Here is a 13,209-nt window from a genome sequence, read left to right as displayed (position 1 = left end):
GCTTGCAACCTTGGCCACTGTTAGCCCTTGGGGACGAACCACCTGGAAGGGGAAGAGGTAAGGGTGACAGTGGGAGGATCTGTCCTACTGAAAGCTGTAAAATTTCTAGAAACAAACAAGCTATGGGAAAATGTTGGCTTTTGTAAGGGAATGTTTTTATTTCAAACTTAGGGGAGGGGATCCCGAGGTGTAGATGGAAATGCAGGGAAAGTTGAAATATAAGCACACTCATTGATGCAAGCTTTCCCAAATCTAAAATCATCTGATTTCGTTTGGAGACTAAAATGCATTATGCATAAGTTATTTCTGCTGGCAGAATTATCCAGTTTTATGGACAAGGACTGTACAAGGACTCAGAAATATCAAAACAGCTGAGGTTTAGGGCGATGTGAATATAAATGGATTTGTTTTAATCTATTAAAATTGACTTTAATATTATAGCATTCTGCTGACAAAAATCAGGAGCAAAATAGTATGCCTGGAGTATCTAGAGGCAAAAAAGTTCTCCTAAATAGCTTTTCAAAATGGGCAAAATAATCCGGTGCTGTGGTGAGATGGCTTTTGTGGGTATGATTCCCTCACACCCTCTTTTACCACAACTGGAGTCTCCAGGCCCCTGAGCTGTTCATGAGAGTGTTCGCTCCCTGCTCAGCAGGGCAAGACAGTCTTGAACAAAATGAAAGGTTGACAATTTGTCTCCCAGGACCCCCGGCCTGCTCTTGTCCTCTCCCACTCACCCCAGTAATTTGTGTCCGTCCAGCCAAGAGGAAGGAGAACTCTGCTCATATTTAAGCAAAGACATAACTCACAAGGTTTTTCTCAAGAACAGCCTGGGGTCAGGTAGTGCCCAGACCAAAGGGACAGATTGAAACTAGTAACCACCCGCCTTCACTGCACACCTACTCACCAGGCCCTGTGCTCACTGAGCCTGATCCCATCGGCTCCAACCACCAACCTCTCATGTAGGTATTGCCACTGCCAATTCACACACCTGAGAACTATACCCCTGGGCGGCCCTGGCTCATGGCATCTGGGTCTGAAGGTAACAGACTGCACATCCCTACTACAGATAGTCTGTCGCTCCATGCTTGTCAGGTGACCGTGCTCGTGGGATGCATCATGGTTATTCTGTGACCTGGTGACAGCATAGCAGGATGGCAAAGGGGGCTGGTGGAGATTGGACTCTCAGCCCAGATGATAGATTTGGGTGATGTGGTCTGTTAGAGGCTGTTTTGGGAACAACATAAGGAACTGTGCTAGCTTGACATAAGGAGTACTAGCTTGACATAGGCTCGGGTACAAGAGGCTTGCTAAGCCCTCCTCAGGGCTTTCCATAGCCCTGCCCTGAACAGGCAGATTACCAAGGCTACCAACCTTCCTGTGTCTCCTGGAGAGCCATGCTCCCCAAATATCCCCAACTTATAGCTCCTAGTTTGCTGGGAGTGTATCCATGGATCTTGTTGCATTAATTATAACTTCAATAAGCCCTCGGTTTGAGAGGCTAGTTCTATGGAAGAACCAGCCTTCCAAGCCAAGGCATCTGACTCCCAGGATAGGGCTCCTTTGCACAACTCGGTGCTGCCTCCTTATACTGAGAGGGCTTGTCGTAGTCTTCCTTGAATGGTTGTGTTTCAAATGGCAGTGAGGGAGATATTTGGGAGGGAGAAGTGCATATATCCAGTGGCCCTCAAGCACTTTGTGTTGGGACCTGCCCCTTCCATGTATGGATAAAGCCAGACTATGTCGTTGAATATGCCCTTTCTGCTGACATTTGTGCTAGAGATGCTCTGCTCTTCACCTGGTGGCCTCTATTCCTAGGAAAAGGTCGTGTGTGCCAGGGTTTCAGGGTCCTAAAAGCTTTGAGGTAGAGGTTCCAGGAACACTGATGATAAAGGTGGCTAAGCTGGGATCTCCTGACTCTTAGTCCAACACCCTGTTCCTTCCACTGTCTTGCTATTAAAAGTAGTAGTCAAGTATTAATAGCAATAGTAATAATAATAACAATTAGTGGCTAGAGTCCACACCCTAAAAATAGAGCAATTAATAAGATACAAAATTCACCAAATACTCAATTCACTCATTCCACAGATAAGTTTAAGGGATGTGTCCACAGCTACCCAGCTAATCAGTGGCTACTCGGAGGGAAGGTTAGGAGCCAGGGCCAGCTCTCCCTAAGACACATGCCTTCTGAGGCCGGTGTTCCCAATTTTCTCTGGTGGTCTGAGCGCTGGAGAGCAAGAAAGAGGCTTTAATGGAATTTGACTTACACATGCATCTTAATTAAGAAGCAAATGAGAATTGCTTGAAGGATAAATTTTGAAAAAGAAAAAGCACAGAAAAGGATTGATTCTCAGTCACTGAGCCCACCGAAATATCCAGCTCGGGATGGAGATCTGGATAAATGATGGACCGCTTGTTTCCAAATGAGCAAAATCCCTGCCTTGCCAGAAATGGACCAGTGAGGCCCCTCCCTGGAGCCTGTGTTGGAATAATGAAGGCTTCCACAGCCTCTGTTCCAGGGGAGGAAGCTGGCCGCCCTGGGTCTCTGACATCAAAGGTGATGGTGTGCGTCAGGAAGTGTGGGGCAACGCCACCTTCCCTCTCCGGGGATGCAGCTGCTGTAACTTCTAGCTCTGCTTTCAGTACACAGAGCAGCACTGTAAATAGGTGTTCATCCTCTCTATTAACAAATCAAAACGGTAGTGAAAGAAATCAGACGAGTGTTGTGAAAGGAGCCAGGGATTTGGAACAAGAGCCACTTTGAGCTTTGCTCCTACTTGACTGTGTGACCTTGGGCTGGTCCCTTAACTTCTCTGGGCCCTCTGTCAACTCTACCTCTCAGGACTGTGGTGCTACACTAACAGGTCAACATTTCTAATTGTTCCATTGTTAAGGAAGACTCACAGGACCCAGACAAAAACGCTTACAAATCTACAGCTTATTACAGAGAAAGGAGACGGCACAGCAACAGTCTGAAAGGAAGGATGTGCCTCCTAAGGGAATGTGAGACGGGCAAGGCCGGGTACCAGCTCCTGTGGTCCTCTTGTCTCTAAGAGCCATAACAGAATGCTCTTGCTCAGATCAGGAACCACCAGCATAGTCACTAATACCCTGGAAACAGTGAGCCCAAATTAGAGTCTCTGCTGGAAATGTTTCCATTTGCTAGTCGTGTAGGCACCATCTTGTTACATAACCAGCCTCAACAGCAGAGACCAACCAGGTGCAAACCATCAATCTCACCATTATCAATAAACAATGCTTCCAGGCGGCTACAAACCAGCCCCAAACTCCCAGGACCCAGGGTTACAAAGCGGCACTGTTAATCAGTGTGCTTCACGCCTTGACTGGGAGTCAGTTCTGTGCTGGAACTTTAGGAAAGCCACTCAGGCTAATTCCAGGCCTGCTGGAATTCACTCTCACGGGTACTGTATAAGAAAACTTAATATGCTCAATATTCTATAAAACATTGTAGAATGTTTTGTTGTTTCAGTGTGTGCAATGTCTTACTATGTCTTTAATTTCCACAATGTATACCTTCTGGGATGGGATGCTCACCCTCCCACTTTGGGGAGCTGGTCCATGTCAGGCAAGGCTAATGGAAGGGAGCCCTTAGTAGGACACAGAAGGAAAGATGGTGATCTTCTGATGATTCTGCACATTTCATGAAGTCCTTATTAGCAGGAGAGAGATGTGTTCATCTTAGAGCAGCACTCAGGTGCTGACCTGAGAAGGACTGGCTTCTTGCAAACCTTTTCCAACCCCATGGAGATGGAAAAGCAGGTGGATGCCAGTGACTGAGTGCTAAGCTGCAGGGGAAAGGGAAACAACCAGGTTGCCATGGAAAAGGAAGAGGGAGGGCTGTGAGGCGGGTGGACTTTTGCTTTTCTGAGGTTGACTCTGAACAGGATAGAAAAAGTAGAAACTTTTTGCAATATTGTTTGGATCCCATATGTGGGATTAATCACCCACAGAAAGGCTTTCTGGAAATGGCCTACATCTTCCTGCCTTTTCAAATGATGAGAGCATTAAGAAGGGGCTGCACCTGGTTCCTCAAGGAGCAGGAGACACTGAGCCTTGGGCCTCTTATTTTTTCCCTTCAGTGGGATCCATTTTTTTTTTTAATTGAAGTATAGTTGATTTACAATATTGTGTTAGTTTCTGGTGTACAGCATAGTGATTCGATTATACATATACATACATATTCTTTTTTGTATTATTTTTCATTATAGGTTATTACAAGATATTGAATATAGTTCCCTTTGCCGTACAGTAGGTCCTTGTTGTCTACCTATTTTATATATAGTAGTTTGCATCTGCCAATCCCAAACTCCTAATTTATCTCTCCCCCCAACTTTCCCCTTTAGTCTCTTTTAGAAAGTGAAAGTTTCTATGTCTGTGACAGTCTCTTTCTGTTTTGTAAATAAGTCCATTTGTGTCATTTTTTTTAGATTCCACATATAAGAGATCTAATATGATATTTGTCTTTCTCTGCCTGACTTACTTCACTCAATATGATAATTTCTAGGTCCAGCCATGTTGCTGCAAATGGCATTATTTCATTCTTTTTTATGGCTGAGTTATGGTCCACTGTATGTATATATTACATCTTCTTTATCCAGACATCTGTTGATGGACATTTAGATTGCTTCCATCTCTTGGCTATTTTAAATAGTGCTGCTGGGAACATTGGGGTGCATGTATCTTTTCGAATTAGAGTTTTCTGTGGATATATACCCAGGAGTGGGATTGCTGGATCATATGGTAAGTCTATTTTTAGTTTTTAAAGGAATCTCCATACTGTTTTCCATAGTGGCTGCACCAATTTACATTCCTACTAACAGTGTAGAATGGTTCCCTTTTCTCCACACCCTCTCTAGCAATTATCATTTTTGGACTTTTTAATGATTGCCATTCTGACTGGTGTGAGGTGCTGCCTCATTGTAGTTTCGATTTGCTGGGTCTTTTTTTGGTTTGCTGACACTGCTTAGCAGAGAGCCAGGCCTGGACGGCAGGATAGGGGATCTTCCTAGAGAGACCCAAGATGGCCTCACACCTGGTGCTCAGTGGACGAAACTCAGGTCAGTGGGCCTGGTCCCTTTTTCATGTTCACGCAGATCTTCCAACTACTAAGGATCCCTTCTTTCATTAAACACCTTGGCATTTTTCATTTCCACAAGACTCATACAAAAGTTAGTTCCCTTGAGACTTTCTCAAAATGGAGACAACTTCAGTGTGCAGTGGATTTCAGTATACCGAGGGGCCTTTGCTAAGTCCTCCGTCTCCCACAAATGACACGTGGGCCTTTGGTACTGATGGAATTGGAGATTGTTTTGTCTCAACTCCTTTCGCCGCTACAGTTGGGAGTTTTGTGAAGTTTATGTTTTTTGAGGGCCTTCCTCTGTAAGTCATTGTTGGCATGGGACACTTTAGCATCCCAAAGAGAAAATGTTTTATTTCCCTCATCTTAGTAGGAGGTAGAAAAGACAGAAGCTAATTTAAATGCCAATGTTAAGCTGACAGAGGATCTAAATTTCTGCATTTAGGGGATATTAGTAAATGTGTGGAGAAAAGAGGTCCCCAAAGGGATTATGATCAACAAAACCAAAGTTTATTGGAAACTCTGTATGCGTTGGCACTCAGGGACCACAGAGCAATAAGAAATATGAAGCCTGTTACTGCAGGACAGACACATAGCAGATGAATTATGGTGCAATAACTCATGCTATTCTTCACTGAGCACTTACTCTGTGATAGGCACTGTACTAAGCCCTTGACATGTATTCCATGTGCAGGCAGGAGGAGCTCCAGGGTGCAGCAGGCAGAGTGCCCACCAAGAGCTACGGCAATCTGGGAAGGCTTCGTGTGGGAGGTGGGGCTTGACTAGGCCTTAAAGGATGCATAGGAGTCAGACCAGATGAGAGGAAGAAGAATGCTGGAGAATGTTACTTTGAGATTATTTTGGTGATGCTTGTTTCCAAACCTCCTGAAGGCAGGTACTGGTGTGGCAGTAAAAGTGTGGTCCGTAGTGCATGGTCTTTTGGAGGGGGAGGGGTTGGAATGTGTTTTTTATTAAAAAAAAAAACTCAAGTATTTCTTACAAACTTTTGTGATCTGTCCCTTTCACATGTCTGATGAGAAGGTTCCAAATGGTAGTGTTTCAGTGTGAGACGTTGGGTTCTTTCTAACCTCACTCTTCCCCCAGTGATAATAAATGTCACCTCTTAACTCAAATGATTATGGTCCTAAAAGCCTGTATTTCTGGGAAAACCTCAAATGTTTACTTCAAGTGAGAGTCTGAGCTGCTCAAGGTCCAACTTCACACTCACAGTTCCTCCTGCCCTCTGCCAAGTCTAAAATCCCAGGATTTTTGTTTTACTGGTTTTTTTTTAATCTTATAGAATTATAGTCAGTTTACAATGTTGTGTCAATTTCTGGTGTACAGCACAATTTTTCGGTCATACATGAATTTACATATATTCATTTTCATATTCTTTTTCACCATGAACTATTATATAAGATCTTATATATATTTCCCTGTGCTATACAGTATAAACTTGTCTACCTATTCTATATATACCTGTCAGTATTAAAAGCTCAAGATTAAAGAGAGTTCAATATGATTAGGAAACCCGTTATTTATTTATCTAATTAGCAGATCACAGAGGAAAATCAAATAGTCATTTTTATAGATCTTGAAAAAGCATTTGATTTAAAAATCCATTTTGATTTAAAAACACATACCTGAATAAGAATAAAAGCTATCTCCTTAACATATAAAAATTTCTACTTCATACCAAAAGCTAACCTGCTTCATGGAGAACAAGACAAGAATGTACAGTCTTATCATTATTTAACAACTGTCTGAAAGTACAGGCCTGGTAATTAGATAAGAGAAAGAAATAAGAGATTTTTTTTAAAGCAAGGAAAAGTACAAATGTTTATTATTTTCAAACCTAGAAAATGCATGAGGATCGACAGAAACATCATTACAAATAATAAGATAATTCATGAATAGACTTCCATACATTATATAACAATCAGTTAAAAGCTACAAAAGAACTAACTACTACATATAAAATAGATAAACAGCAAGGTCCTACTGTATAGCATAGGGAACTATATTCAATACCTTGCAATAGCCTATCATAAAAAAGACCATGAAAAGATATATATATGTATAACTGAATCACTATGTTGTACATCAGAAATTAACACAACAATGTAAACTGACTATCCTTCAATTTAAAATAAAAGATACAAGGGAAGAGAAGATTTCATTTACAAATGCAAAAAAAAAAGTAAAAGAAAGAACTAGAGATAAACATAATCAGAATGTGCAAAACCTATATGAAGGAAATCTCAAAATACTCCTGAGAAAACAAATGAAGGCCTGAACAAGTATCTAGAACCCTGTTCTTGGATAGGAAGACTCAACATCATACAGAATAATCACTGACATTTACTAAGCACTTACTACGTACCAGACACTCCTCTAAGCATTTTACTACATAACTCATCAAAGATGTAAATTATCCCTGAATTAATCTGCAAATTTAACATGATTGAATTCTATACATTATGCATATACTACCTATTCAAAAATTAGATTTAATTTAAAAAGCACAATTTCAATAATCCAAGCTGACAACACTGAAAAATCATCCAGTATTCTTGAAACTCTTGAATAAGGAAGCAGGAGTGCAGAAGCACGAGGCCGAATCTCTGGCTTCTATCAGAAGGCATTTTCTTTGCTCAAGATGAAGACACTAGCCCCTCGGTGCCTCGGTTTTCCCATAGGGTGATTTGCCAATCTCAGTTTGCCCCCAGAAGCCTCCAGAGTTGAGCCAGAATCTTCACAAAGACTGACTGACGTACATACAAAGCCCTGCTATGGAAATTATTTTCCCAACCTTAGGTCTTGGAAGGACCTCCAGCACAGGCCAGTTAACACAGAAGGGGAAGTGAAGTCTGTGCAAAGTCTAATCAGATTGTGGCCACTTCACGTACCCTCTTCTCCAGACACCCAACCCCAGCCTCCCAGGGCTCCCTGTTGCTGATAAGCCCACACTTGAATAAGGCCTCCCAGAGGCAATTTCCTCTTTTGGGACTTTATTACACAATGATATCAAGCAAACTGAGTAGGCCAACCAAAGGGGTAAAGCGGAGTTCCCACCTGACAGGGCGCCCAGGAGAACCAGGGAGAGGACTGCTGCCTGCATCTTCGATATTTCACCTCTGTGTGGCTTCCAGCACGTCATCCAGGAGCTGAATCCCTACTTTCACCCCACGTCTATTCGAGGTGCCACTCATCTTCCCCTCCTTGTTTTGTTGCCATGCGAAAAATCAAACAGAGGCTTTGCTGTAACTAAGGGAGATTCCAAACACCCCGGGACTGTTTGTTCTTTGATTACCTGCTTCTGTGACCGTGTAGTACCCAGAGGGCAGGCACCCAGCCCTGATCCACTCGGTTCATCTTAAAAGTCCACACCCACCAGGTGTCTCCACAGAGAGCCCCAGAAGAGAAGTCAAAAGAGCACAGAAAGAATGGAGACACTGAGATGATGGTAAAAGCTGGACATAATCCTAGTCACCCAGGGTGGGCTCAGTTGCCCTGTCACCAGGCACTCAGTCACTTGGAAGCAGGAGTGGAGAAAGGAGGATTTTTTCTGCTGTCCTGAAGTGATGAATAGGACTTGGAGTTGGAGACTAAAGCAGTCATTCTAAAGAGAGCCAGGAGCTGGGAACCAGACCCCTCCTCAAGGCTGACCCTTGGCCATGGTCACTGCCCTTTGACTCCATCCACCACCCCTCCAGCCCTTGAAGAAGCCTGTGGAGGAAGATTGTTGGAGGAAGCTTCTGCTGACGCGGGAGCCATGTGGCCCATCCCCTGGGGCCAGGCATCACCCTGCGCAGTGCTTTCATGTCCCATGCAGCCCTGGGCCAGGTTACAAGGTCTGGTGGGTGAAACACAGCTGGAGTCCAGCCTCCACTCAGATGGGGAGTGATGGTGGTGCAGAGGAAGGACAGCAGTAGGGCAAGATGTCCCCTCAATGTGGTGCAGTGGGAAGAGTAGTGGACACAGAGGGAGAAAGTGGGACTCGGACACTGTCTCCTGCTCCTTTCACTCTGGGAGAGCGGCGTCCAGCAGCGCAAGGCTGGTGGCAGGAGAGGGTGGGTGGGCATTGAGCTGGATCCTTCGCACCAGGGATATAAGCCACAGGAAACCCATGGGTGATCTGAAGACCGCCTATGCCCCGCCAGTGAACCAGCACTTGGATACACAGAGGTCACCCCTGGCCACTTAGTCTGTGTGACACCAGAGAGCTGCCTCCACCAATGGAGGGAGATGGCAGTGAGGGCCAGCTAGGAAGCATCACTGACCCCTTTCCTCCCCCTCCTCCACCTTCCACCCCATAGCCAGGGAGCCGGACCACAGTCCCACACACAGGCTCCAACTCTGGAGCAGGGGAGAGGCAGGAAAATGAAATTCAAGTCAAGTTTGAAATGGAAGTTGTGAAAACTATCAAGGTCAATGAGTAACTGACAGTCAACTGGACGCAAACTGTTAAGGGACAAGAAAGGGAGATGGAACAGAGGCAGATTAAAAACAATGACTAGAGGCAAAATAAAACCGTTTCTGTGTATCTGCCCCTGAATTGGGACTGCTAAATACACTGGTTAAAGCCCCTTCCCGGCACAAGGAAACTAAGGCTCAGAGAGGGCGACTTGCCCATCACATCCAAACCTTTGCCAAACCTTCCTCTAGCCTCTACACTGCCCCCTGCAGCCCCTCTCTCTGCAGGCCGGCTGCCACCACTCGGGCTTAGGTCCCGGCCTCTGACCTGGACTGTCTCATAGCACTCCCCGCGACCTACAGGAAACCGTCAGGTTAATTTCCCAAAAGTACAATTCTGATCACTCACTATTGTCCTCAGGAAAAGTTGATGCCTCCTGTATAAAACAGGAAGTAAAGATTCAGAATGTGAGTCTGTAGGTTTCTGTCTGAAATAGGTAAATGGCAGAAAACATGAGTTTTGCTATGTGACCTTAGGCAAATTACCTATTCTTTCAGAATCTCAGTTCTGCTTCTATCAATCAGGGAGAAGATACCTGTGATGCAATATTATTGCAAGCAGTACTTGAGATAATGAAGTGAGAGAAACTGGTCCCTAATCTGTGCTCTAGTATTTTTTTCCCATATAAGACATCTATACTACTGTGGCAAAGGCTGAGACACAGTAGATAGTCAAAAAACACGGGCTGAAAAAAAAAAATGAATAAACAGTTGCCAAGTTACCAATTCTCACCTCTCAGTTTTTCCTGTCATATTAGTTGCTGTAAATAATCCATTTCATTATGCATAATTAAAGCTGAAGTGATGGTTCAGATTAAGTTATGGAAGATGTCAGAATAATTAAGCCTTTGAATTAAAGAAACTCACATCTGTTTAATTTTCAGCCTGACTGCACAGTGTTCTTCCTGTTGCCCTGTTTTCACCAGGATAGGGCAAGTCTTCCCCTTCCTGCCCCTCCCTGGTCCAGAGATCATAAGGGTCAGATTTTGGAGTTTGTTGTGAGTTTTTCTCCTGTGATTACAGTGTCTGTTTCCAGCCCTGAGGCTGTTTCTGCCACTATGATGTTCTATTGTCCATTTGTCAGCTCCCATCTCCTGAAAGCACGAGGTCCCAGCACCAAGGACCCAGCCGAATGGGACCCTGAGGTGCCTTGCTCTTGTTCCTGACCTCCAAGGTGCTGAGTCCTCCTGATCCCTCCCACCTGAGTCTCAGCCAGGTGAGATGAATTGGGTAGCTCGAGGGCAGGACTGGAATCTTTGGGGAAGGGACCCCTCCGGCTTTACATGAAAGACCCGAGGAGTTTCTCCCACATCATGTCTGGCCCAGTGATGGTTCAAAGTATTTAAAGGGACTTCGCTGGGCTCCAGCTGCTGCAAGTATCTGATTTGCTAGCAAAGGAGTCATGTTCCAAAGATTCGTTGACTTAGAACTTGGAACACACTTCCCTGTGGATGAATGGATTGCTCGCAGCAAACCCTTAACATTATCTACAATGTACTTGAAACACTATAGACTTAAGAAGAGAAGCAGAAGCACTGCTGTGAATGTTCGAAAGCCCAGCACCTTCTAGCATCCCTGCATCGCAGGCCCTCCTTAGGAAGAGGGCACTCGGGGCCCAGCCCACGCTCCCAGTGATGGTGGCCATGCTGATTACACGAAGCTTCCTGCAGAGATGGGAACCAGCCCTCTACAGTATCCTCCCTGAGGACCGCTGCACTAGGACGTGCTCCACTCCCACAGTTCCCTCACACATCTGTCTCCAGCCAGTCTCACAGAGCTTTTCCAGGCCACAGAAGCTCTGATACTTTGTTGCATCCCCCTTCCTTCACATGCAACACTGAGCCAGGTGCAGAGCCAGTGTTCAAACTCTCCTGGACTTACTAAATTAACCTTCTCCTCCCTTGCCCTATGCCATTCTCTCCCCCACCTCAAACACCCATCTGGTAGAGCCCTTCAGCTCTTGCGGGAAAGGATACATGCATTTAATTTTTTTGATAGGTGTTGCCAAAATATTCCTTAGAAGTTGCTCCAATTTATACTCCTACTAAGAGAATGTGGAGCATGAGAATGTAGGAGAGTCCTCAGACCCTTAAGAACACAGTGTTCTTAGACATCTTGCTTTTTGCCAATCTGTTAGGTAAAAACCAGTTTCTATTTTTTTAAGGGGTAATTAGGTTTATTTATTTGTTTATTTTTTGAGGAGGTACTGGGGATTGAACCCAGGACATTGTAGAGAGCATGCACGCTACCACTTGAGCTACACCACCCCCCTAGTATCTCTTTTCTGTTTGCATATCCCTTCTGATGAGTGAAATTGAGCATCTTTTCCCAATATTTAGGAATCAGTACTTCCTTTTCTGTGAATTTTCTGTTCATTTCTACCATTTTTCTACTGGATTGTTTGGTACATTTCTTACTGGTTTGTAGGAAGTCTTGATATGTTAAGGGAATTAATGCTTTGTCTGTAATATGCATTACTGGTATTTTCCTAGTGTACCATTTGATTTTTGACTTTGTTTAGAGGGATTTCTGCCATCTAAAATTTTTAAAATTTTTGTGTAGTCAAATGTATCATCTTGTGTTCTGTGGCTTCTGGGTTTTGTGTGCTACTTAGGCAGGCCTTCTCTCTGAGATAATTTTTTGAATTTCATATTTTCTTCTAGTACTTTGCTATGATCTGGATGTTTGTGTCTTCATAAAACTCGTATGTTGGAATCCTAAAGCCCAGTATAATGGTATTAGGAGACGGTGCCTTTGGGAGGTGGTGAGGTCATGGGGTGGGGCTTTCCTGGAGAGGGTAGTGCTCTTACAAAAGAGACCCCTCAGAGGCCCCAGAGAGCTCGCTCCCCCTTCCCCCGTGTGAAGATACAGCAGGAAGAGAGCCCCGACCTGACCATGCTCGCATCCTGATCTCAGACTTTCAGCGTCCAGAAATGTGAGAAACAGATTTCTGCTGATTATAAGCCACCCAGTTTGTGGCATTTTGTTACAGCAGCCTGGATGGACTAAAATATACTTTTGTGATTTTTTTTGTCTAGTGGAGGCCTCTAGTCTCTTTGGAGTGGTTCCTTCGGAGTGGTTCCTTCAGGCGTGAGGCAGGATTCAGTGGGAACTTCTCTTTCTAGCAGCTGTCTCTGAGTTCTCTTTAACCAGCTTAGCCAGAACCCTCCTGATCTGCTCCAGGACTTGACAACAATGGAATACTTCTTTTTCTTTATCTCCAAAGGGTGTTTAAGCTTAGGCTAGAACTATGAAACTGAGGAAATGTTCCTCTACCATGTTTCCCACTGGACCAGGAAGAAAAGATGGGGGAAGTTCCTCCAGCCCCGAATGGGCCATTCAAGAAATTTGGGACTTTCCCTGGCATGAGAGAATCAGGCCATGACTAGCTTCCCTGGCCTTGGTTCTCTTATTTGCATGGACACAGGTGACTGGATGTTCTGTGCCTGTCCACAGTGTACACAGTAATCCCAGCCTACACAAAGCATGGGGCTGAATAGATGGAGAACTGACTCGTCAGTGTTCCTAACTCCCTTGTTGGCACCAAAAATGGGTCTGATTCTTCAGGATCAAGGGCACAGTGTTCTTCAACCTCTCAGCCTTTGCCTAAACAGGAAGCTACGTCCTTCTGCCCT

At 44.5% G+C, this 13,209-nt stretch overlaps 1 protein-coding gene across 1 annotated transcript in view; it reads right to left on the bottom strand.

Moving 5' to 3' along the window:
* The window catches only part of CDHR3 (cadherin related family member 3), a 62,414-nt gene extending 54,060 nt beyond the window's left edge, over window positions 1–8,354 (bottom strand). Inside the window, exon 1 of the mRNA XM_032482959.1 lies at window positions 8,174–8,354. Within this exon, the coding sequence (XP_032338850.1) occupies window positions 8,174–8,258 (85 nt within the window). The 5' untranslated portion in view covers window positions 8,259–8,354. The remainder of the gene's footprint in view (window positions 1–8,173) is intronic.
* Between the last annotated feature and the right edge of the window lie 4,855 nt (window positions 8,355–13,209).

Source organism: Camelus ferus, chromosome 7, assembly GCF_009834535.1.
Source record: "Camelus ferus isolate YT-003-E chromosome 7, BCGSAC_Cfer_1.0, whole genome shotgun sequence".
NCBI classification, from domain to species: domain Eukaryota; kingdom Metazoa; phylum Chordata; class Mammalia; order Artiodactyla; family Camelidae; genus Camelus; species Camelus ferus.
Note: the sequence above shows the minus strand (reverse complement) of the source record. Positions and strands in the feature narration are given on the sequence as shown.